Here is a 25,388-nt window from a genome sequence, read left to right on the forward strand (position 1 = left end):
CACTGGTGGACAAGTATGAGATGGACCAAGCCCTAGGAGATGCTCCCATCGTGGAATGATGACCACACCCTGTGGTGATGTTTACAGGGGTCTCAGGACAAGGGAAGACATGAGAATGTTGACTTTATGTTTCAGAAGGCTGGTTTATTATTTTGTGATATATATTAAAAGAAAATTATATATTAAACATTACTAAAATGATAGGAGAAAAGATTTTATCAGAAAGTTGGCAGAAAATAGAAAAGAATAGAATGATAATAAAATCTTGTCTGAGATAGCTGGAATGTGATTAGCCATTAATTTAAAACAACTACATGAGACCAATCAAAGATGCACTTGTTGCATTCTACAGTAGCAAAATTTATTATTTTATTATATATATTATATAAAAAGAAAATGATATATTAAAACTTACTAAAATAATAGGAGAAAAGATTTAATCAGAAAGCTAGCAAAGAATAGAAAAGGATAGAATGATAATAAAATCTTGTGACTGACTAGAGAGTCTGAGACAGCAGAACCGTGATCAGCTATTAATTAAAAACAATGAGATGAAACCAAACAATGATGCACTTGCTGCATTTACAGCAGCAAATAATTATTGTTTACATTAAGTTTTTGAAGTCTCTCAACTTCTCAAGAGAAAAAATCTTAATGAAAAGATTTTTCATAAAATATGTCTGCGACACCACCCTGTCCTGGTTTGGAATGGGAGGAAAATTCAGGGAAGTGATGCAAAGCTTTTTGTGTAACTGACGGACTGCTGAACCACTGAGAATGTGGGCACAACTCTGTGAAGCACACATGTTAAAAACCAAAAACCTCCAAAACTGTCTCTTTCCTTTCCAATCAACACAAAAGCAGCAAACCCCAACCTCAACCCCCATCTCAGCCAAACCAAGCCAAACAGTGTCACTGTGATATTTTATGGAAAATCCCTTTGCCAGGATTTCTTCTCCTGGGAAGCTGGGAAGCCTCAGCTTCTCTCTGTTTTGCTGCTTTGGAATGTGATTTGGAGAATTGTTTACCCAGCATATGAATTGTTTTTAATTAATGACCAATCCCAGTCCAGCTGGGTCGGGACTCTGGTCAGTCACGGGTTTTTATTATTCATTCTTTTAAAGCCTTCTGATATCTCCTTTCTCTTTCTTTAGTGTAGTTTTAGTATATAATTTCTTTTAATATAATACTGAGGGAACCCAGGAAATTCCTCTGGCTGCCCTGGAGGGCTCCAGCCCCTGCATGGGGGGCTCAGAGACCTTGGCACAGAGCCCAAGACACCTGTGCCTTTGATTTAGCCCTTGGAAAAAACAATTACCAGCCTTTATAGGAAGGATTACAAGTCAAGAGAGTTTAGGTAGAATAATAGTTAGTTTGTCATGGGGCGAAAAATAGATTTTTGAGATTTTTAGAATGAGGGCTTGAAGTCCCAAGATAGAAGAATTTAAGCGTGCCTTGCTTTTCCTTCCTTCCTTCACTTCCTTTCCTTCCTTTCCTTCCTTTCCTTCCTTTCCTTCTTCCTCCCTCTTTTAAGTGTTGTTGGCATATTTAGATTAGTTTAGAGTAAAAACTCACTGTCTAATATAGGTGATAAGCATTTAGAAGTTATTGTAAATATTTTACACGTAGTTTTTAGTATAAAAAGATAACACCACCTCAAGGACGGGCAATGTGCCTCAACCCAACCTGCCAGACAGACCTCAGTGAGTAAAAAAAAAATTATAGATAAAAAACCAATAAACAACCTTAAGAACAAGAATAGAAGAGTTCTGACTCCTTCTTCTAATGCCGGTCTGGGAAAAGAGACTTTCTGACACATCTTAGGGTCCCTATGATCAGCAGAGATTCTGAGATAATATAATATAATATCATAAAATAATAAATCAGCCTTCTGAGGACATGGAGTCAAATTCAATGTAATGTTAACCCTTCCAGTGCCTCAGTCCTCTCTCAAGTGAGAAAAAAACCCCAAAATACAAACATGTAAAAGAACAGCATAAAGACATCAAAGGTGGTGTAGAAGAAGTCCCAAATAAGAAAGAAAAAGAAATTATTTGCTTTTATGAGCTAAAATCCTCTTAAAGGCTATAGAGAAAAGACTATTTTTCCTTACAGCACATAAAGCTATAAAGAAATAAGAGTGTATAAAGTTGATAGCAAACAAAAGCCTCCATACTAGAATAAACAAATGCTAAAATAGCTGTAATCCTAGAAAAAGTTAAACAGAAAAAAAGCATATTCCTATGCTTCGGGAAAAAAAAAAGAAAATTTCTATTCCTAAAAACAAAAATAATTTTAAAAATAGACAATAAAGAGAATTTTCACCTTGAAACAACACATCTTCAAAACAATACCCCCTAAATCAACATAACCCATTAACAAGCTATAAAAATGCTTATAACAATAAGAAAAACTTCATCATAGCAAAATTCCCCAAACAACTGCTGTTTGTAATAAATTATGAACCACAAAAAAACTGTTTCCTTTGTCTCTTATAAAAAAGTCTCCATAACCTTAACAAAAAAGACTTCTCTCCCTCAATAAACTAAAGAAAAACTATTTTAAAAATCATAAACTAACTAAAAATCTTAAGTGTAATTTCTTCACATTATCAGTGAGGAAGAAAAGTTTTGAGAAGAAGAAAAGTGTTCTAAAAGGTTTGTTTTAGTTCTTACTACTTTTTTCCTTCTAATTACTTTTAATAACATTTTCTTTATACCCTCTTGAAGTTTTAAACCTGCTTTACCTTTCTCCTAGTCCTATCTCACAACAAAAAGTAAGTGTATCAGGAATCAGCCAACACCAAACTTACCACATTCTTTGGTACATCAGCAAAAAAAAAAATTCAAATTAAAAAAATCTTAAATTAGCAAACCTAAACCACAATGCAAAATTGGTGTTTCCACCCAATTTCAAACTAAAACTACCACACACCCTGCACCCCAGGGGTCCTCCTGCACCTTCCCCTCACCTGGGGTTCTCCAGGGTGACATTCCGGGTGCTGTTGGATATCTGGATCTCCACGGTCCTCTCCAGGAAATTCCACATCTTGGCACGCGATTGGCTGCTCCAGGGGGACAGAATCTACTCCTCCCGTCTGGGGTTTCCTCAGCTCTGGGATCTTGGCCTTGGAGACAGAATTTTCTCAGCTCTGGAGTCTCCTTGAATCCGTGATCTTCTCACTCCAAGGTCTCCTCCTCAGCTCCAGAGTCTCTTTGTTCCAGAATCTTCTTCTTCGATCCAGGATCTTTTCCTCAGCTCTGGGGTCTCCTTGGGTTCAGAATCTTCTCAGCTCTGGAATCTTGCTCCTATCTCTGGAAATTTATTGGATCTGGAATCCTCTCAGATTGGGTGTCTCTTTGGATCAAGGTCTCCTCAGCACTGAAATCTTCTCCTCTGCTCTGGGATTTCCTCAGTCCCAGGCTATCCTCAGTACTCCCTGGATCCAGAATCTCCACCTTGATCTCCTTTGATCCAGGTAGACCCTGGATCCAGCATCTCCAGCTCAGCCCCCAAATTTCCCTGTGATCTCCCCCTCTGAGCACCTTCTGGGTCTCCACGCTGCTGGGAATGTCCTGGGGCAGGCAAATCCCTCCCCTGTCTGAAAAAATCCTAGATTACAACTTCCTGGTGGTTAAATAGAACCAACTTCCTGGTGGTGAATCCGGGGCAAAGTCCCCCAAGGCCTGGCACCTTTAGCTGGGCTAACTGGTTTAACTGGCTGAATTGTCTAATTGATTTCTCTAATTTATGTAATTTAATTCAGCTCAGCTGGTTTAAATGTGTCACCGACATCTTTTCATAAAAATCCTTTCTTTCCGATTTTTTACCCTTCTGAGAAGCTGTGGCCTCAGCAACAAAATGTAAACAATGGTTATCTGCTGCTGTGGAATGCAACAGGTGGATCCATGATTGGTCTCATGTGGATGTTTGGATTTGCTGACCACTCACAACAGAGCTGGGTCTCACTCCCTGCTGAGACACAGCCCTTTGTTATTCATTCCTTTTCTATTCTTAGCTTAGCTAGTCTTCTGAGAACTTTTCCTTCTATCCTATTAGTATAGTCATAATGTAATATATATCATAAAATAATAAATCAAGCCTTCTGAACATGAGGTCAACATTCTCGCGTCTCTCTCACCATGCAACCCTTTCAAGCCCTGTGACAATTGGTGAACCCTGAGTGAATGAGGAGGACAAAACCATCAATTGGTGACCCCAGAGGAGAAATTGCTGCACTGGGTAAACCCCGAATGTGTGACATTGATGGTTGCCTCACAAGTGACCACAGAAGTGGATTCTAGCCAGGAGCTGAAGAACTGAAGATCCAGATTTGGACAGAGTTCACAGCCAAGGCTGACCACAAAGAGAACCTCCTGAAAAGCCTCCAGGAAGATGTTCGGAAAATGCAGCAGCACAATGGAGCTGGCCAGAGCATGCTGGACTCTTTCAAAAGGTACTGTTGGCTTTTCCTTTCCTGACGATCCTGGCCTTCACAGGTTGTCATAGGAAGGGGACCAGGACACCAGGTGGTTCATCACAGGTCCAGTTTATTAAAGAAAGCATCAAACACTTATACAGCAATTAATAAGCTTATGAATATTCTGTAAGCCAAGCAATCTATTGGTTAAACTATACCATGAACTCTTCCTCATTCCTTAGGGGTTACATCTCTCTTTTCTCACGTCTCTTTCACTATTTGTTATCCTACTACAGCTAGGCCTAAGGACACGCTATCTCACAGGTGCAGGACTTGGAATTGGCCACAGCTTTGTATTTTTCCAGTCTCTAGCAGCTAAATTCCCAACACTTCCCCTGTTGTTATTTTTTTAAAAAAATCAAAGTTCTGTGGGCTAACTGTGTCACACTCTTTGCAACACAAAAATAGGCAATCCTAATAACTAAACAATATTCTCAGCTAGCAAGGTTTCTCTCTTACAAGGGATCTAAGCTAGGAAAACAAACCAAAAAGGCTATCACTATTTATAGAATATGCTATATGACAGATACAAAAAGAATTCTATGTGCTACAAGGCTCAAACAAAACTCAGGTGTGCTAATACAACTTACAAAATTAAGCTAAAGGAGTAACATGTGCGCAGGTTTCACCTGTGTCAATTGTCTGGTCAGTTTGCTTTCTATTCTCAAACAGCAGATATACTTCAAACAGGAATGGCTCTACTTACAAATTCTTATGATTGTTTTTTTTAACTAAAGTTTCTCTGATGTTCACAACAACACTTTGCACACAAGTCATAAAATAAACGCCTATCATAAAAATATAAATTTATCTAACATCACTTAAACTTAATAGTACCTAGACTTAAAATACTTAAACTTAAAACATTTAAATTTAACAAAACTAAACCTCAACAGTATTTAACATTGAATGGCACTTAATAGATAATTTAACTTAAACTACTTAACAACAGATAAAACTTACTATAGAAATAAAATACAGCATTTACTATAACTTACTTACAGGCCTGATTCTAAAACACTAAGCTAAAACAAGTTTCTTCACGTATTTGCTGCAGCATTTTTATACTTGAATGCACTTAAACATAAGAAGATTTTTCAAGGTATACCTGTGGAAAAATTCTTTTAAATTCAGTGCTTGCTTTTACTTTTATCACATCTAAACAAATCTTAAAAAATACAAAAAAAACCACTCATTGCATCTTGCTTCTACAACCACTTTAACACATTTTTAACATTTTTAAATTTTTTCAAAATATAATTTCAGAGTTTAATGTTCTACTGACTGAGTTAGTTGGGCTTCTGATATTTAAAGTCTCTTTTACAGTCTCTGCTAGGAAAAACAAAAAGTCCTTTTGAGTTAGGTGAAAAACGTCTAGACCGTAATGGTCCTCGGTGTCCTTTGTTTATTATCACTGGCTTCTTAATTGCAGTAGGAAGCTTTCTTTTGTTGACAAGAGTCACATTTATTATGCTGTTAGGTCTCACACTGAAGCTTTTGCCAGCTGCGGGGCGGAGGGAGAGCGCTCCCGCTGGAAGAAGCGCTCCGGTCCCGCGGCGCTTGTGTCGGAGGGGGCGAGCCCTCCTGTGGCTGCCGTCGCTCCCACCGCTGCGCCCATGCGGAGTTCGGAGCGGCACAGCCCTGCAGCCGCCCTGAGCCACGGCTGCTGCTGTGCACTGAGAGACATGCTGAAGTGTATTGTATATAACCCGCCATGGCTTGCTCGGTTTCTTTGCTGACTTATCATCTTCTAACACTGCTTCCCACAGTATATCCCCAGATTTTCTCCATTCCGAAAGTTCATGTGGGTTAAGGAAAGTTTCTTCAGCATAAAGGTAGGCTAATAACAAATCTATCCCCTTTATCCCTCGCCATTCTAGATACGTGGCGAATAACTTATATGCTGCTTGCCATTTCATACCTCTTTCGTGAGCGCTCTTGCAGCTTTCCAGGCTTCTGGCAGCAAGTATGGCTCAGGTCACCGATGTGAACCCCAAGGGTGCCTCAAAATTCTGGCACCTATGATTTAAAATATATTATGTTGTTCTCATTTACAGAATACACCCTGTGGGAAGAGGAATCGAAGTGTTTATTATGCTAATAGCAATGAGTATGCTAATAATGAGGCAAGGGCGGAATTGACAATCAACCATCTAGCTGAAGAAGGACAACACAGCCTACCAGATGATCAAGCAGCAGGTATCCTCAGTGAAGTATTGGATGATATCAAAGAGATGGCTTTGAAAGCTTTAATCCAGGTATTGGATGGCAGCACCCCCAATTTGGACTAGATTGGGTGGCTGCAGCTAAAGCTTTGGGACAATCAGACCATCTTGGGTGCCTGTTAAGTAAGTAAATGTGACCTCACTCACATTGCGTGGCCTGATCTCAGACATAGAGACCATCAGACATGCCACCTTGCAGAACAGCAATAGAATTTTTATTCTGGGCACATGGGCATGGCTGTGTAGACTCTGAGAGTATTTGTTGCATGAACCTCTCCAGCCACAGCAAGTCAATCCACAAGAGCATTCAAGTACTGAATGAAGAGTTCAAGAAGCTTCAAGTGGAAAACAAAGACTGGTTCAATAAACTCTTCCAATCCAAGGGATAAAAGGGTTGGATGATGTCTATCTAAAACAGGACATTTAATTTTCCTAGTTGTTGTTGTATTGTTAATTGTCTCATGTTTGCTTAGATGCTTTTAGAAAGTCTTACAAAATTCTTTCAGTTTTGTCTTTGTTGTAAAACAGAAAGAGGGAAGATACCCAACACAGGCTCCTCATGGACTCATTGGAGGAGAGAACTGGAGGTCAGGATTGCACAAAAACCTCTCAGACACTCAATTTTGGAAGGAAATTCCTTAAAAGTTCCTAAAAGTATACCTAAATCCATAAAGTACCTTAAAAACCTTGAGTATCTAAAGCTATTAATGAGCCCCACTGAGTGTCAGTACAAAGCTCCCCAGGGACTCACTAAAGCAGATAATTGGGGCCATGATTGTAAAACCTCTCACAGAGTCAGTATCAAAAGGGAAACACCAAGTACCTTAAAATAACTGAAGTACCTTAAAGCATAAATGAGCCCCAATGAGTGTTGTTACTGAGAAAGCCTCTCCAGGGAATAATTACAGCAGATAATTGGAGGCCATGATTGCACAAACCTCTCAGAGACTCCAAGGCAAAAGCCAAACCCAAAGTTCTTTAAAAAACCTGCAGTCCCTGGGACCATGAAGGAGCCCCCAGGGCCATTCCTGAGCAAGGCTCCCCAGGGACTCCTTCCAGCAGATCCTTGAGGCCACTGGGATGTGGGCTAGGGGAGGATGCTGAGGGCAGGACAAGGGGCTGACAGTGCCCAGCCTGGCTGGGGCTGTGCCAGGAGGCCCCAGGGCCTCAGGACAAGGTGTCTCCTCACAGCCCTTGGTGGCACAGACCCTGCTGATGTGCCCCAGGGCACCAAGACTTGGCTTCTCTTTGTCCCCACCTGTCAGCACTGCCTCCAGTTCTCTGCTCTGCCTGGGGCCTGGGGACACTTTCTCATTTGTGCTCCTCAGTGGGACCCATTAAAAGTCCAAGAAACTTTGGAGTTGGATTCTGCCTTGGAGTTCTGGAGAGGTTTCTTCAGCTCCCTCTCAGGGACTCATGTTCAGGGCCTGAGCACAAAGCCCCAGAGGCTCATTAACGTTCTTGTGCTGTGTCTGTGCTGCTGAGCTGGGCTGGGCTCCTGGCCCAGAGGCAGCTCCTGGTAACCAAGAAGAGCTTCAAAAGCACATTTCTCTTGATGAGCAGCTCTTCTGCCAGCCCAGCAGGGCTGGGGCACTGCCTGCAGCCACCCCGGGCACAGCACAGGGGCACAGAGAGCTTCAGTCAGTCAGGGCTGGGAAGGTGCTGAGAAGTGCCTGGGGCAGAATCACTGCCAGGCCTTGGCACAGGAATCTCTGGCTGCAGGACAATGCAGCTGCAGCTCCTGGAGTGAATTCCTAAAGCTGGAACATCCCAATGCCTACAGACCCTGTGAATACATTCTCTGATTGTCTCTTGTGCAGAGCGGCCAGGGGTGCCCAGGGCTGTCCTGCAGAGCAGGGTCCTGCAGCCCAGGGCACTGTGCTGGGACAGGGACTCTGCTGCCTGCCAGGGACAGCTCTCAGCCAGCCCTGGCAACTGCTCCCAGCACGGGGGGACAAGATCTGGGTGGGAGGAGACAGCTGGTGCAGCTTGGAAGTGTTCTCCTTGTGTCTGGAGGTTGCTGCATTGTTCAGGACTGCTCCCAGCAGGGCATTTAACTGCAGAGCATTTCCAAGTAGATTATACAGGGAGCACGGCAAGGCAGGGGCTGCATAAAAGGGAAAAAATTATTAATCTACTGCTTTGGGTTGCTGGGATGGAAAATTGCATGTAGATATTCATCTCTCAGTTCATGTTTAGAAAAAATAAATAATTTGATCTCAGCTCTGAATAAATCAAGCAGTGACAGAAATCAGCACAGGACCCCTCACAGGCAGTGTCAATATCACTTCTCCAGCCTCCTCAGGGTTGCACAGATGTTGCCATCAGAGCCTGCAGATCCAGAACTGCCCCTGGGCAGGGAGGGGTCTGCAGGGCAGAGCTGAGCCCCCAGGGCTGGGCTGGGCTTTGGCAGCACTGGCAGGGCCCAGCCTTGGGCACAGGGAAGCAGCTGCTGGCAGGGACAGCTCCAGGCAGCAGAGCCCTGAGCAGGCAGTGGGGGGAAAGTGCCCCCAGGCTGTGCTGGGATATTTAAAGTCCTCTCCAAACACAACTATTCCATGAATACTTTTCTTACAGATCCCCATGCCAAGACACAGAAAATGTCCAACAGCAGCTCCATCAGGCACTTCCTCCTGCTGGCATTGGCAGACACGCGGCAGCTGCAGGTCCTGCACTTCTGCCTCTTGCTGGGCATCTCCCTGGCTGCCCTCCTGGGCAATGGCCTCATCATCAGCGCCATAGCCTGCAGCCACCACCTGCACACGCCCATGTTCTTATTCCTGCTCAACCTGGCCCTCAGCGACCTGGGCTCCATCTGCACCACTGTCCCCAAAGCCATGCACAATTCCCTCTGGGACACCAGCACAATCTCCTACACTGGATGTGCTGCTCAGCTCTTTTTCTTTATGTTCTTCATTGGATCAGAGCTTTCCCTCCTGACCATCATGTGCTATGACCGCTACGTGTCCATCTGCAAACCCCTGCACTACGGGACCCTCCTGGGCAGCAGAGCTTGTGCCCACATGGCAGCAGCTGCCTGGGCCAGTGCCTTTCTCAATGCTCTCATGCACACAGCCAATACATTTTCCCTACCCCTGTGCCATGGCAATGCCCTGGGCCAGTTCCTCTGTGAAATCCCACAGATCCTGAAGCTCTCCTGCTCCAAATCCTTCCTCCGGGAACTTGGACTCATTGTGTTTTCCATTTCTTTACTATTTGGTTGTTTTGTGTTCATTGTTGCTACCTATGTGCAGATCTTCAGGGCTGTACTGAAGATCCCCTCTGAGCAGGGACGGCACAAAGCCTTTTCCACCTGCCTCCCTCACCTGGCTGTGCTCTCCCTGTTTTTCAGCACTGGGTTTTTTGCCTACCTGAAGCCCCCCTCCATGTCCTCCCCATCCCTGGATCTGGCCATGTCAGTTCTGTACTCAGTGGTGCCACCAGTCCTGAACCCCCTCATCTACAGCCTGAGGAACCAGGAGCTCAAGGCTGCTGTGAGGAGACTGCTGACTGGATGGTTTTGGAAATATTAAAGAGCTGGCCTATTTCTGCCAATCATTTGTAATAAAAGTAATTTTTTATACTTTTTGTTCATTTGGTTGTGGGTTTTTTCTTTTATTTACTTTTTTTAATCTTGTCCACAAAGAAAGGTCACTTTTTATGCCACTTCCCATTTTGTTTCTCTCTACCATCCCTATGGTCACACACTGTGTCAAAGAGGGGCTATGCCCTTGCTTCCTTTAAACGAACTAAAGGACATCCCAGCAAAGTTTTCCGCAGAGATGCCCTTTTGTAACCTTCTCTGGAGCTGCAGCAGCAATGTCTGTGTGCAGAGCTGGGGCAGATCAGGGCTGGCCCAGCAGCTGTGCCCAGCAGCAGCAGCAGCACTTGGTGTTGCCAGTGCTGCTGCCGTGGCCCTGCCCCGCTGCCCTGGTGGCCCTGGTGTTGCTGCAGGGCCTGAGTGCTCTCGGGGCCGGGCACAGCCCTGGGGGTGGCAGTGCCGGGGCTGCAGCAGGCAGAGGCCATGGGCACTGCTGGGGCAGCGCTGACGCCTGAGCCCAGGCCCTGGGAGCACCAGGCTCCTTGCCCAGGCTCTCACAAAAACATGGACAGGCCAATGCTGAGCACAGAAAACCCCCGTGAGCAGCCCCAGGCTGGCCATGGGCAGGCTGGGGACAAACAGCATGGCTGGGGCTCTGCAAGGGCCCTGGGGGAGATGGGAAGGAGTAACAGAGCAGGGGCTGATCCATCCCCAGTGCGCTGGACAGCCCAGGGCAGCGTCCCAGAGCGTCCTCATAGAGCTGCCAACAACATCCCTCCTCTGCAGCCCTGGCCTCTCCCCCAGCTCACACAGGTGCCCCATCCTTGCAGGCACAGACACGGCAGCACTGGCTCAGCAGCCCCTGTTTGCATTGCACACAGCAGGGGGAGCACCCCCATGCTGTTGGTGTGGGGACATGAACCTGAGGGAGCACAAATGCCATCAGCCCCTGGGGCCAGCAAGGCCTGGGGGACACCAGGGAAACCACTCAGCTTTGTCCTGGCCTCTGCAGTCAGCCAGAAAGTTTGTTCCCATCAGCTGGGAATTTCCTGTCCCACTGCAGACACTGTTGCTCAGAGCCAGGGCTGGCTGGCATCCACCCCAAAAGTGCCCTGAGCATTTCCCTTACTTCACCTTTGCTTTCTGTACTCTTTGCTTGTAGAAATTTCTTCCTCTTGCTCATCCCTGTTCCCTCCCCTGCAAACAGCCAATCCCTGTTTGTCCTTTCCTCTCTGGCCCCACTCCCAATTGCAGTTCCTGACTTGCCACCATGGGAATGTCCCTCGGGCAGCAGGATCATCCTACAAGTGCTGCAGGAATTGTCTGCAGGCTCCTGCAGTGCCTCCTGCTGCTCCCTTGCCAGAGGCACCCCAGGCCAGGGGGGCACATCTGGGCTGCTGTGTCTGCCTCTGGGGCTCCCTGTTCTGGGCACTGAGGAGGAGCTGCAGAGGCTCCACTGGACTGACAGGATGGGCTTTGGGGCTGGCAGGAGAAGCTGAGGGACCTGGGCTGCTGGAGCTGCTGAAGAGGAGGCCCAGGGCTCATCCTGCAACTGCTCCAAGGGGGGCTTCAGAGAATCCCAGAATCAGCAAGGTTAGAAAAGTCTTTGGAGATCATCAAGCCCAACCTGTGCCCTGACACTGCCTTGTCTCCCCTGAGCCTCCTCTTCTGCAGGATAAACAACCCCAACTGCTCCCTCAGCCTCTCCTCACAGGACTTGTGTTCCAGACCCCTCACCCGCCTTGTTGCCCTTCTCTGGACATGCTCCAGTCCCTCCATGGCCTTCATAAATTGTGGGCCCAGAACTTGACACAGCACTCAGGGTGCTGCCCAAGCAGTGCTAAGCCAAGGGGAAGAATCCCTGCCCTGCTCCTGCTGGCCACACCATTCCTGACCCAGGCCAGGAGCCATTGGCCTTCTTAGCCACCTGGGCACACTGCTGGCTCATGCCCAGCCTGCTGTCCGTCAGTCCCTGCAGGTCCCTTTCTGCCTGGCTGCTCTCCAGCCGCTCTGTCCCCAGCCTGTAGTGCTGCAGGGGTTGTTGTGGCCAAAGTGCAGGACCTGGCACTTGGTCTTGTTCAACCTCACCTTGTTTGATTTGGTCCCTGGATCCAGCTTGTCCAGGGCCCTGTGCAGAGCCCTCCTACCTTCCACCAGATCCACACTCACACCCAGCTTGGTGTCATCTGCAAATTTGCTGATGCGGGACTCAGTCCTCTCATCCACACCATCAATGCAGATATTGATATCCACACAGGCTGTATCTGATTCCTTGGCCATCCTGTGGGCGCCCTGTGATGGCACTCAGGGTGATCTGTTCCATAACCTTGCCGGGCACCCAGGTCAGGCTGACAGGCCTGGAGCTCCTCCTTCCAGCCCTTCTTGGGGATGGGCTCACACTGGCACCTCCTGTCACACCTCCCTGCTGAGCCAGCACTGATGGTAAATGATGGAGAGCAGCTTGGGGAGCTCATCCACAGCTCCCTCATCCCCCTGGGATGGATCCCATCTCCTCCCATCGACACCTATGAGCATCTGAGTGGCTCAGCAGGTCCCCGGCTGCTTCCTCCTGGATAACAGGGAGGGCTGTTCTGCTCCCTGTGCTCATCTACCAGCTCAGGAGAACTCTTGTCTTGAGGTAAACCTGTCCTAATACTGAAAAATGAGACAAACAATATGGTAAGTATCAGCCTTTTCTTTATCTCTAGTTACTATATTCCCCACTGCATCCAATAAAGAGGAAAGGTTCTCCTTATCCCTCCTTTTGCTATAATTTTTTAATAGAAATATTTTCCATTTATTTTTTGCAGAAGTTGCCAGGTTAATCTCTAATTGATCTTTCACCTCTGTACTTTTCTTTCTGCATAACCTAACAACATCCTTAAACACTTCCTAGATTTCTTGGCCTTCTGCCCAAAATTTATGCACCCTCTTTTTTCCCCTGAGTTTGCACAAAAGCTCCATGGGCAGCCAGGCCAGTCAGTTTCCTCACTAGCTCATCTTTTGCCACACTGGGACAGGCTGCTCCTTCCCTCTTAAGATTACTTCCTTGAAATGTGTCCATCCTTCCTGGACTCCTTTTAATTTAAGGGCTGTTTCCCTTCAAAAAATCAGTACCTGATTTGGTACTCCCCAAATCAGCATCCTAAATAGGCCAAGTCTGCCCTTCCTAATTCCAGTGTAGAAGTTTTGTTGCTGCCCTTCCTTATTTCACAGAACATTGAACACTTGATTATTTCATGGTCACTGTGCCCCAGGCAGCCTCTGAGCCCCACATCTGCCACCAGCCCTTCTCTGTTTGTGAACAGCAGCGGACAGAGCTTTCCTTGGCAGTGAGAGTGTCACCAAAAATTCCGTAAAACAGAAAACTCCTTAACCCCAATGTAGCATTAAAAAGCAGCATTCTTTACTCAGCTGCATGCATGGGGGAGAGCTCCTCCCAAAGCCATGCAGGCTGAGCGCAGTAAAGTTTCTGTTTCTATTCTGTATATTGCACACATATTCATTGATTTTCCCAGACTAAACATAAATATGATAATGGTTTTCTCAAAATCAGTAACACATTTTTCCCCCCTTTAACCCATGTGTTCTTCTGTCCTGGGGGTCTCTCTGGTGGTCCCTGGTGGTCATGGACCCCAATGTTCCAGTGGGCCTGGCTGGCAGGACACTGAGGCTGGTGAACTTGCTGTTCCCCTTCTCACACAATGGGCTTTGTGTGGTTTCCACAGGCCTGGGGTTTTGGAGAACAAGGTCCGGGTGTCAGCTCACCTGGTGGAGACAATTTATCATCTGGTAACATGAGGTGACAGAGTGGGCTCTGACATCAGAGAGTGGAGGATAGGAGGTCATGGAGAAGCTACAGCATCAGATACATAGCTACAGATACAGCTACATAGATTGCATTTATGACATCACAGAGCAAGCTGTGACAGCACAGGGCAGCAGTCTGACATCACAGAGCAGATTATGACATCACAGATTTGGCTGTAATATCAGAGACCAGCTGTGTGACATTGGAGAATGGGCTGTGACATCCCAGAGGGGCTGTGTGACATCCCAGAGGGGCTGTGTGACATCCCAGCACGGCTGTGTCAGGTCACTGGGTTGGTCACTCTGCCCCAGCTCCCCCTCACAGTTTCTCCCAACAAGTCCAACGCTGTTCATGCCCAGCAGGGTCCCTGTCCCCCGGGATCCCCCCGGCCCACCTGGAGCCACAGCCTCCACCAAAGGATGTTCCACAGGATCCACCCCAGAGCCTGACAGGGGACAAGGGGCCAGGGCTGTGTGACCAGGACATCAAGGACGGGGATTATCCAGGTCACTGTTGCCTGGTTTGGGTTGCCCAGGGCAGGAAAGATGTCTGGCAGCTGGAGCAGGGTCTGGGAAGGGCCTCCAAGGTGGGGCTGGAGCCCTTGGGCTGTGGGCAGAGGCTGAGGGAGCTGCGCTGGTCCTGCCCAGAGCAGGGAAGGCTGAGGGGCTCCTCATCCCAGCCTGGCAGTGCCAGCAAGGAGAGGATGGAGAACACAGAGCCAGGCTCTTCACAGGGAGGCCTGGTGGGAGACAAGAGCCAATGGGTGGAAGGGGAAAGAGGAGACATCAGCCAGGACAGGAGGAGATGAAATGAGTCAGGCTGCTTTCAGCATTTCCTCAACAACAAGAGCAGCCTGACCTCCCATCTCCATCCACCACTGACAGCTTTGCAAATCAGGAATTGTTCGAGCTGCTCTGCACCCACTCCAGGTGAGCATCCTGATAGAAAAACTTAATTGTGTTTACATCAATCATAGAACTATGTTTGTCTAAATAATTCTGGTACAGAAATCACTTGTGGATGGTGGACTCATCAGATACTGCTGGGGTGTTGTACATAGCTCAGGGAAGAGTGTGATTGATATTAAATTGTGTCCTGTTCCACTATGGTCTGTTGGCCATGAAGAGAAACTTTCTGTGCCTCTGAGTCTCACTAGTTCCTGCCCCCAAAAGGACACAAACATGATGAGTTGTGATTCCCACTCCAGTGGTGGAACTTGGACCTCCCTCAATAGCCACATCAGAGCTCCCTTGTCCCAGAAAAAGCCTGGCAAAGGAGGGATGAAGGAAAACAGACAGGCTGTGGGGATCAGGGGCAGGGCAGAGCCAGGGAGAAGAATGACTTTTGCATTTGATGGAGCTGTGCCTTCACTTGGCTTTGTTGGCTGACAAGAAATGAACATCCCTCTGTGTCTCAGGCAACTCCTTCTCCAAGGAAAGCAGGTGGGAGTTGGAGCCAAGGAGCTGAAAGCTGCAGGTGCAGCCTGGGCTGGATGGAGCTCAGATTGGCACAAGGCTGCTCTGAGTGCCAGGGCTTGGATGGGGGAAATGGTGGGGTGGGTGTAGGGACAGAGTCTGATTGATTGTCAGCCATGAATGGTGTTGATTTTTATATCTTCAAACTGCATGAGGAGGTACTTGGTTTCAATGTCAAGTGGAGATTGCTATTAACAGGGAAAAAAAAATAAACAGGTCCTAAAAAAAGGTATTCTCACAGTATTTTTAAATAGAACATATTCAGTTGAACGCACTTCTGAAATCTCTCTTTTTAACCACACAAGATTTGGAAACTGAAATCAAATGATTCCCAGAGTCTTGGCTTGTTCAGCTGTTCTGAATGTTAATGAGCCCTGGGACACTGAATTCCTGCACTCAAGAGCTGAAGGCTGAACAAGCCTCTGGAGCAGGAAAATTCAGCAGCAGCCTCCAAGTTGCTGAGGATGTCAGCTGCCCCCACTGAGGCCATCCCTGCCCAGAGACCGTGGGGGAATGGGCAGACAAGGAGAGCGTCCCTGGGGCTGGGGCAGCACAACTCAGAGGCAGCAGCGGCTCCAGCTGGGAAATGGAGTGTGGAATGTGGCTGGGAAAGCCCTGACCGAGCTGTGCCAAGCAGGACACACAAGCCCTGACTCCCATCCAGTAAAAAACTTTCTCAATGAGAGATTTAAAAGGATTTGCAATTGTTTGTTTCCTCTGAGTTGGACGCAGTGCAGAAATTCTGACAAGAGATCATCAGGAGCTCAAAAGAACAAGAACAAGACAGCTTTTACTAGTTATATTAGAAAATTATGGAAACTTGGCAAATGGTTTAATATGACATTCAATGGAAAAAAAAACCCCACTTATCAAAGCTTTAATTTGGACCATTCACCTTCACAGACTCTAAGCCTGTGCAGTTTTAAGTTACTCAAGATTTGCAAGAGAACATAAATATAAAAAATATACACAGAAAGAGACAAACAAAAAACATATACAGAAGCACCCACACTGCTACCAAGTCCTGGATTCCAGGAGAGTTCAGATGGAAATTCCAAGAGGAGGTAGGCCCAAGATGTGTGCTTGCCTTGTGGTCAGCCTTCAATACCCCTTGGTTTCCCTGGGCCCTTCCCCCAGGTGGGACTTGGGCTCATTTGGTCCCTCAGGAGCTGGGCTGGGGCTGCAGAGGTGGCTGTGGAGCATTGCCTGTGCTGTGCCAGGGACTGGCAGACACTGTTGGGCTGGGATAGAGGCTCTGGGGGGATTGGGGTTCCAGGGCACAGCAGCATTGGAGTTCCAGGGCAGGGCTGGGCTGGACCTGCCCCTTCCTCCTTTGTGCAAAAATGTTTTGAGCCAACAATCTCCTCCAGTCTCTCACAACAGGGAATGTTGGAGGTGAAATCCCAATTCTGTCCTTGGGTGCCTGGAGGAGAAGGACAGTTCTATTCCACAGGAAGGAAAACACAGGGCTCCAGTGTTTGGAAGGCAGCTGAGAGCCTCACAAGGCCAAGGCCTGGCAGACTTGTCAATAAGGGCAGATTTTGTCTGGGAGCAGTCTTTGAATTGAAGGAATTTTGGAGGTGGAAGGCTGGTCTTGGCCATGGGCACCTGGAGAAGCAGGACAGTTGTTTCCACAGGAAGGAAAGCATGGAGCCTTCCCCAGTATTTTGGGGACAGATGGGAAGTGACCCTCATGAAACCACTGGCAGCCAGTCTTGTCCTGGCAATATTCCTGTTGGAACAATATCTGGATATAGGGAAATTTGGAGGTGAAATCCCAATTCTGGCCATGGGTGCCTGGCGGAAAAGAACAGTTCTTTTCCATTGGGAAGGAAAGCACAGAGTACCAGTGTTTCAGAAGCAGATGACAAGAGAGTCTTAATGTTCCAAGGTCAGCTGGACCAGTCAGACGGCCCCTGGGAGGCCAAACCAGCAAGACCTGTTCCATCTTCCCTTGGTTTTATGGGGCCCCATAGGGTCACAATGGATCCGTGAGGCCCCACAGTGCCACAATGGTGTTACATAGCTTTGCAAGGGTTCCTCAGGGGTGAAGAGATAGATGAGAATCTTGGCTTCATGATCAGAAGGCTGGATTTATTAATTCATGATATATAATACATTATGACTATACTAAAAGGAATAGAGAGAAAAGTTCAGAAGCTGCTAAGCTAAGAAAAGAATAGGAATAGCAATAAACAAGAGGGCTCTCTGTGAATCTGTCCGAGAGAGCTTGGTCCTGATTGGCCCTTAATTGTAAACATGGACCATAGGCCAATCATAGGTGCACCTGCTACATTCCACAGCAGCAGATAACAATTGTTTACATTTTTGTTCTCGGGCCTCAGCTTCCCAGAAGAGGAAAAATCCCAAAGAAAGGAGTTTTATGAAAAAATGTCAGTGACATACTGCTGTCTTGTTTCCATGGGGTCCAGCAGTGTCACAATGTCCCCTCGGCTCCACAAGGCCCTGAAGTCTCAGAATGGTCCCACTGATTCCATGAGGCCTTGCAATGTCACAATGGTCCCACTGATTCCATGAGGCCTTGCAGTGTCACAATGGTCTCCATGGTTCCCCAGGTCCCACAATGTCACGTGACTCCTCTGTTCCACGAGGCCTGCAATGTCACAATGGACCATAGGACCCTGGGGATTTGCAGTGTCACAATGGTCTCCTTTGGCTCCACAGTGTCACAATGGACCATTGATGACATGAGGGCCTGCAATGTCACACTGGACTTTTGGTACCAGGCAGCCCTGCAGTGTCACAAAGGCTTCTTGTTTTCACGAGGCCCCACAGTATCACAATGGTCCTCTTGGTTCTCTGGTGACCTCCAGGGTCACAATGGTCTCACTGGTTCCATGAGGCCTCACAGTGACACAATGCTTTGGTTATTCCATGGGGCCTCAAAGTGTCACAATGGTCTCCATGATTCCATGGTGCCCCTCGGTGTCACAATGGTCTCCTTCATTCCATGAGGCTGTAAAGTGTCCTAATGATCTCTCCACGGTTCCATGAGGCCCTGCAATGTCACAGTTTGGACCCTTGGCTCCGTGGAGTCTTGCAGTGTCACAATGGCCCCGTCTTGCAGTGTCACAATGGCCCCTTGGTTCCATGACACCCCAAAGTGTCATAATGGTCTCCACAGTTTGAGGACTCCCGGCAGTGTCACAATGGACCCTTGGTTTGATGGTGCCTCTCAGTGTCACAATGAACTCCTACATTTCATGGAGCCAAACAGTGTCAGGACAGTCCCCTTGGTTCCATGAGGCTCAGCAATGTCACAGTGGTCTCCATGATTCCATGAGGTTCCACAGTGTCACAATGGTCCCGTGGTCTCACAGGGCCCCACAGTGTCACAATGGTCCCGTGGTCTCACAGGGCCCCACAGGGTCACAGTGGTCCCTTGGTCTCACCGGGCCCCACAGTGTCACAATGGTCCCTTGGTTCATGACCCTCTGCTGCTGCATTCCCCCCTCCCCTTCTCAGGCCATGCTGCCAGCTAAGAAATGCTCCTTTGGGCTCGGCCTTGGCCAGCAGCCCATGGGCTCAGCTCCTCTGCAGCTCATCACAAACACTGTCTGCTCCAGGCACTGCTGCTGCCCAACCAGCTCCTGGTTTCTCTAGGAACAGCCCTGGGAACTGTTTGTGTTCCCTCAGTGGCACAACATCCCTGTTCTCACACTGCCAAAGAAAGCTGTTGGTGCCAAGTGCGGCCAGGATGAGCCATTGCTGGGACTGAAGCCCCTCTCTTGGGGCCCTGCACTCAGCGCTCCAAAAGGAGCCCTTGGAGCTCTCCTGGGCCAGCGACTCCCTCTGATTGGAGCCTCACAGGTGCTTTGCACTGACTCTTTGTGTCTGTGTGCACACAGGAGTGCCTGTGCTGGGGAAATGTGGCAGAAATGCTGCTCTGTGAGGGGCTTGAGTGCCTTGGATAGCTGAGTCAGTCAGGCCTGTAAGTGAGGTTAAGTCATGAGGTCTAAGCTAAGTCAAATGCTTCTAAGAATTGTTCGTTTGCTACGTATGTTAAATATAACTTATAAGCTAAGTTGAATATTGTTAAGTTTTATTCCTCTGTTAAATTTCTAACATAGGTTTTAAGTTAGGTTAAATACTGTTAAGTGCTGTTCTTTTGCTAAATTGTGCAGTTGACTGTATCCGTTAAAATTAAGGTATGAGATAAGTCCTGTTAAGTTTGAGCTCTGTTAAGCTTTTAGGCCACATTCCTTTTATCCTTGCCCTCACTGTCCTTGTGTCTCACACACACACAGGGACTGTTCTTGGTTCATTTCTGGTTTGATTGCCTGGATCTGGTTTGGTTTTGTTGTTGCTGTGTTTCCTTGGTGTGCCTGAAGTGTCCCCTCAGGAGCAGAGTGACTCTTGCCAAGGAACTTTGTGCTGCTTGAAATAAACAGGGCCAGGAGACTTCTTCTCCTTTTAATGCCTTTATTAAAAGTGATCAGCTCAGGATTGGGCAGCTCAGCGGGGCTGCAGTCCCTGTCGTGTCTCCCAGGGTGACTCAGAGGAGGATGACGACATGCACAGCTTTGTCCACCAGGGGCAGAGCTGGGGGTCCGGTCCTCGTGGGAGCCTTTAGGGCATCAACACCCTCCGATGCTGGATTGGTCTCAGTCTCACTTCCTCCCAGACCCGGCCCGGGGGCTCTCGAACACAAGGTGAGGAACAACGAAGGTTTTCAGCATCTCTGCAGGCCCAGCACTCCGCTCCTCTCATCCAGACATCACTCCAGTCTCTCAACTCTTAGCTGGCTCGTTGCTTTTGGGGTTTTCTCAGCGCATTCGGAGCAGGGGTCCCACACAGCATGCTGGTCCTTGGAGTAGTTTGCACATCCCTCCCCCGCAAAGTCTCTTCTCCTTGCTGTTAGGGAGGTCCCCACCCTTCACTGTCTCAGAGCAGGGCCATTACCTCGCCCCAGCCAGGGCTTTCACTGATACAAAAACAACCATTAACAACAGCGACCCGTAACTACCATAACACAGGCAGAACCCCAGCAGCAACAGTGGTAACCTTTTTCTCACAGAAAAAATCAACAGAATTTTTGTTCATAACAGTCCCCCCTCTTTCTCTTTGATTGAGCTTAAATTTTAAGCTCACATCAACTCACAGTTTTTGATTCGTGGGTCTCCTATTTAATTTCTTGAATTGACTGTAAATTTCTTGTGCACTTTGGTAATCACGGTTACTTAACTTTGTCACTTTCCTTGGTTTCTTTAGGTTGGTCTGCACGGCAAATGCTGTTTTAGTGAAACAGATAAATAAGCACAGTAAAAAGAGCAATCCTCCAAGTATACACACAGTGAGGAAAACTACTCTTCCCCACACATCCTTTTTGAAAATCTCCGGGTTCTCCCACCAACTGGAATCAAGTGGTTTGGGTCCAAAAATGAGAAATTTGTAACAAAAAAAAAAAGGGGGGGGGGGGGATTTGGGTCCAAAAAAGGGAAATTTGGGACTAAAAAGGGAAATTTGGAATCAAAAATGGAGAATTTGGGGCCAAGAATGGAGAATATGGGCTGAAAATGGGAGAATTTGGGTCCAAAAAAGGGAAATTTGTACCAAAAAAGGAGAATTCGGGTCTAAAAGGAGAATTTGGATGCTCGGGTGGGAAGATTGGGCTCCAAAACGGAAATTTGGGCTGAAAAAAGGGAAATTTTGGGCTCAAAAAGGAGAATTTGGGTCTAAAAGGGGAATTTGGGTGCTCAGGTGAGAAGTCTGGATCTAAAAAAGGGGAATTTTAGTCTAAAAAAGGGAAAAATTGGACCAAAGAATGAGAATTTGGGGCCAAAAAGGGAAATTGGGGACTGAAAAAGGAGAATTTGTGTCAAGGAAGGGAAAGTTTGGGACTAAAAATGGGAATTTGGGTGCTCAGGTGGGAAGTTTGGGGTCAAAAATGGGAATTTGGGCAATTTTGGGTGTCCCAAGGGGGAAATTTGGGGGATTTGGGGGAATTTGGGGCATTTGGGGTGTCCTGAGGGGGGATTTGGGGGAGTTTGAGGCATTTTGGGGAAGTTTGGGTTTCCTGAGAGGGGAATTTTGGGGGAATTTGGGGGAATTCATGGGAATTTGGGTGTCCTGAGGAGGAAATTTGGAGGATTTTGGGGGGGATTTGGGGTGTCCTGAGGGATAATTCGGGGGATTTTGGGGAATTTGAGGGAATTTGGGAGGGTTTTGGAGGATTTTGAGGGGTTTTTGGGTTTCCTCAGGGGGAATTTGAGCGGGATTTTGGATGTCTTGAGGGGGGAATTTGAGGGAATTTGGGGGTCCTAAGGGGTTTTTTAATGGGATTCAGGTTTCCTGAGGAGGGAATTTGGGAAATTTTGGGGAAATTGGGGGAATTTTAGGGAAATTTGGTGGAGTTTATGGGAATTTGGGGGATTTGGGGGGGAATTTGGGCATCCTGAGTGGGAAATTTGGGACATTTTTGGGGAGTTTGGGTGTTCTGAGGGAGAATTTGGGTGATTTTGGATGTTCTGAGGGGGAGTTTGGGGGGAATTTGGGGACTTTGAGGGATTTTAGGTGTCCTGAGGGGGGGATTTGGGAGAATTTGGGGGTTCTGAGAGGGAATTTTGGGGGATTTGAGAGGAATTTGGGGGATTTTTGTTGTCCTGATGGGGGAATTTGGGTTATTTTGGGAGGAATTTGGGGGATTTTGAGAAAATTTGGGGGATCTTGTGGAGATTTTTTTTGGATTTTGGGTGTCCTGAGAGGCGAATTTGAGGGGATTTGGGAGAATTTGAGTATTCTGAGAGGGAATTTTGGGGGAATTTTGGGGCATTTTGGAGGATTTGGGGGAATTTGGGTGTCCTGAGGGGGAATTGGGGGAATTTGACAGGAAATTGTGGCATTTTTGTTCTCCTAAGGGGGAATTTGGGAAAATTTGGAGATTTTGGGTGAAATTTGAGGGATTTTAGGTGTCCGGAGGGGGAATTTTGGGCATTTTTGGGGAATTTGGACGTCCTGAGGGGGGAATTTGGGAGATTTGGGGGAAATTGGGGGATTTGGGGAAATTTGGGGGATTTTGGGGGAATTTGGAGGATTTTGGGCATCGTGAGTGGAAATTTTGGTGCATTTTTTTGGATTTTGGGTGTCCTGAGGGGAAATTTGGGGGATTTTGGAGGAATTTGGGGATTTGGTGGAAATTTGAGGGATTTTCTGTGTCCTGAGGGGGGAATTTGAGGAAATTTGGGAGATTTGTGGATTTTGGGGTGTCCTGAGGGGGAATTTGAGGGATTTTTGGAGGAGTTTGGGGGAGAATCTGGGGAATTTTGGAGGATTTTTGATGTCTTGAGGGGGAATTTGAGGGAATTTAGAGAATTTTGGGGGAGTTTGAGGGATTTGGGGCAATTTGGAAAATTTGGGGCATCCTGAGGGGGAATTTGGGGCATTTTGGGGGATTTTTGGTTTCCTGAGGGAGGAATTTGTGGATTTTGGGGGAATTTGGGAGATTTTTGTTGTCCTGAGGGGGAATTTGGGTTATTTTGGAGAATTTTGGGGGAATTTGGGAGTCCTGAGGGGATAATTGGGGAAATTTGGAGCATTTGGGGGAAAATTTGGAGGATTTGGGGGGAATTTGGGGCATTTTGGGTGTCCTGAGGGGGAATTTGTGGATTTTGGGGCAATTTGGGGGATCATGAGGGGGAAATTTGGGAGATTTTGAGGAAATTGGGGAATTTGGGGGGAAATTGGGGAATTTGGGGGAAATTTGGGGCATTTTGGGAGGTTTTGGGCGTCCTGAGGGGAAATTTGGGGATTCTGGGGGGAATTTGAGGGGAGGATTTCGGGGGGGACTCTGATGGGGGAATCTGGGCGACTTTGGGGGAATTTGGAGGATTTTTGGCGGGATTTGGGGGATTTTGGGGATCCTGAGGGGGAATTTAGGGAATTTTGGGGGGAATTTGTGGGATTTTGAGTGTCCTGAGGTGGCAGTTTTGGGATTTTGGAGGAATTTTGGGGTGTCTTGAGGGGGGAATTTGGCGGGAAATTTCGGGTGTCCTAAAGAGAGGAATTTGGGGGGGGGGAATTTTAAGGATTTTGGGGGGATTTTGGGGGAGTTTGCTTGTCCTGAGGGGGGATTTGGGATAATTTGTGGGATTTTGTGGGATTTTATAGGATTCTGTGTAATTTTCCCCTCAGAAAGTGTCCCCGGCCGGGCTCCCCACACACTCGGCCCACCCCGCCCGCTTCTCCCCCGATGACAAATTCTCGCGGCACCGCCTGGCCCTGAAACGGAGATTCGGGGTCCTGCCCACCCAGGGGGGCTGGGCCCTGCTCTGAGGGACCCCAAAAACCCCCCAAAACCCCTAAATCCCCCCGAAAACCCCCGGTGGAGGAGATGGAGTTCAGTCAAACGCGCTGAGCTGAACTCGACGGGAGGGAGGGGTTAAACAGGGGGAAATTGCGAATATTAAAGGATTTGGGAGCTCAGAGGTGTCTGAGTGTTGGTGGTCAAAGAAATTTGGGGTTTTTTCATTGTTTTGGGGGTTTTTGGGGTGTGGGAGGGAATTAACGGCGATCTGTGGGGCGCGGGGGGTGATGGGAGTTGGAGGCGCGGATATAATGGAGATGTAGGCACGGGTATAATAGGGCTCAATGGGGCGTGGGGGATGAGGGAGATGTAGGCGCGGGTATTATAGGGATCTATAGGGCGTGAGGGATGATGGGAGTTGGAGGCGCGGATATAATGAGCTCTATGGAGACGGGGCATGATGGGAGTTGGAGGCCTGTGTATAAGGGGGCTCTATGGAGCGCGGGGCATGACGGGAGCTGTAGGCCCGGCTCCATTAGGGTCTATTGGGCCGCGGTGCATGACGGGAGCTGTAGGCCAGGCTCCATTAGGCGTCTATGGGGCCGCGGTGCATGATGGGAGTTGAAGGCTAAAAGTTTCTAAAATGGCACCGCATCCAGGCCCCGCCCCAGTGTCGTGTTCCCAGGCACTGATTAGTCTCAGCAAGTGACGGGCGGGAGAGTCAGCCAATGGCAGGCGGCGGAGGCGGAGGCGGGAACAGGCCCTTTAACCCTCCAGTGCCCCCCAGTCTCTCCCAGTTCATCTCAGTCCATCCCAGTATCGCTCCCAGTACATCCCAGTTTGCCCCAGTGCCTCCCAGTATCTCCCAGTCGATCCCAGTCTGTCCCAGTTCATCCCAATCTGTCCCAGTACAGCCCCCATGCCCTTCCAGGCCCTCCCAGTCCATTCTTTGATCACTCCCAGTACATCCCAGTACAGACCAGTCCATCCCAGTATCACTCCCAGTCGCTCCCAGTCCCTCCCAGTTTATCCGAGTATCACTTGCAGTATGTCCGAGTTTGCCCCAGTCCCCTCCCAGTATGTCCCAGTCCCTCCCAGTCCATCCCAGTATGCCCCAGTTTGTCCCAGTCCCTCCCCGGCCCCTCCTCAGCTCTGCCTCCGCCCCTTCTATGACCACGCCCCTTCTTTTCTTGGCCCTGCCCCCTCCATTGGCCCCGCCCCCTCCCAGTTTCCCCGTCCATTTCCAGTTCCAGCGGCTGCTCTGGGAAGGTGCGTGGGGCCCCAGTTCATCCCAGTTCATCCCAGTTCATCCCAGTAACCCCCCAGTAACTCCCAGTAACTCCCAGTTCATCCCAGTAACTCCCAGTCCATCCCAGTAACTCCCAGTAACTCTCCAGTTCATCCCAGTAATTCCCAGTAACCCCCCCAGTGCTCTCCAGTCCATCCCAGTAACTCCCAGTCTATCCCCGTCCCCCCCAGTTTGTACCAGTTTGTCCCAGTTTGTTCCAGTCCCGCCCTGCTCAGGAATCCCAGTGACTCCCCCGGCCCCAGTCCCCACCCAGTATAACCCAGTCACTCCCAGTATAACCCAGT

At 48.1% G+C, this 25,388-nt stretch overlaps 1 protein-coding gene across 1 annotated transcript; it reads left to right on the top strand.

The window, feature by feature from the left end:
* Window positions 1-9,425: 9,425 nt before the first annotated feature.
* LOC131096327 (olfactory receptor 14J1-like) lies at window positions 9,426-23,824 on the top strand (the record flags this gene model as incomplete). Its single annotated transcript, XM_058044667.1, has 2 exons — window positions 9,426-10,148; window positions 23,684-23,824. Coding segments are annotated over 2 exons (864 nt in total), but the record flags the coding sequence as incomplete, so codon positions are not given.
* Window positions 23,825-25,388: the final 1,564 nt, after the last annotated feature.

This window comes from Melospiza georgiana, unplaced genomic scaffold (genome assembly GCF_028018845.1).
Source record: "Melospiza georgiana isolate bMelGeo1 unplaced genomic scaffold, bMelGeo1.pri scaffold_29, whole genome shotgun sequence".
In the NCBI taxonomy this organism is placed as follows: domain Eukaryota; kingdom Metazoa; phylum Chordata; class Aves; order Passeriformes; family Passerellidae; genus Melospiza; species Melospiza georgiana.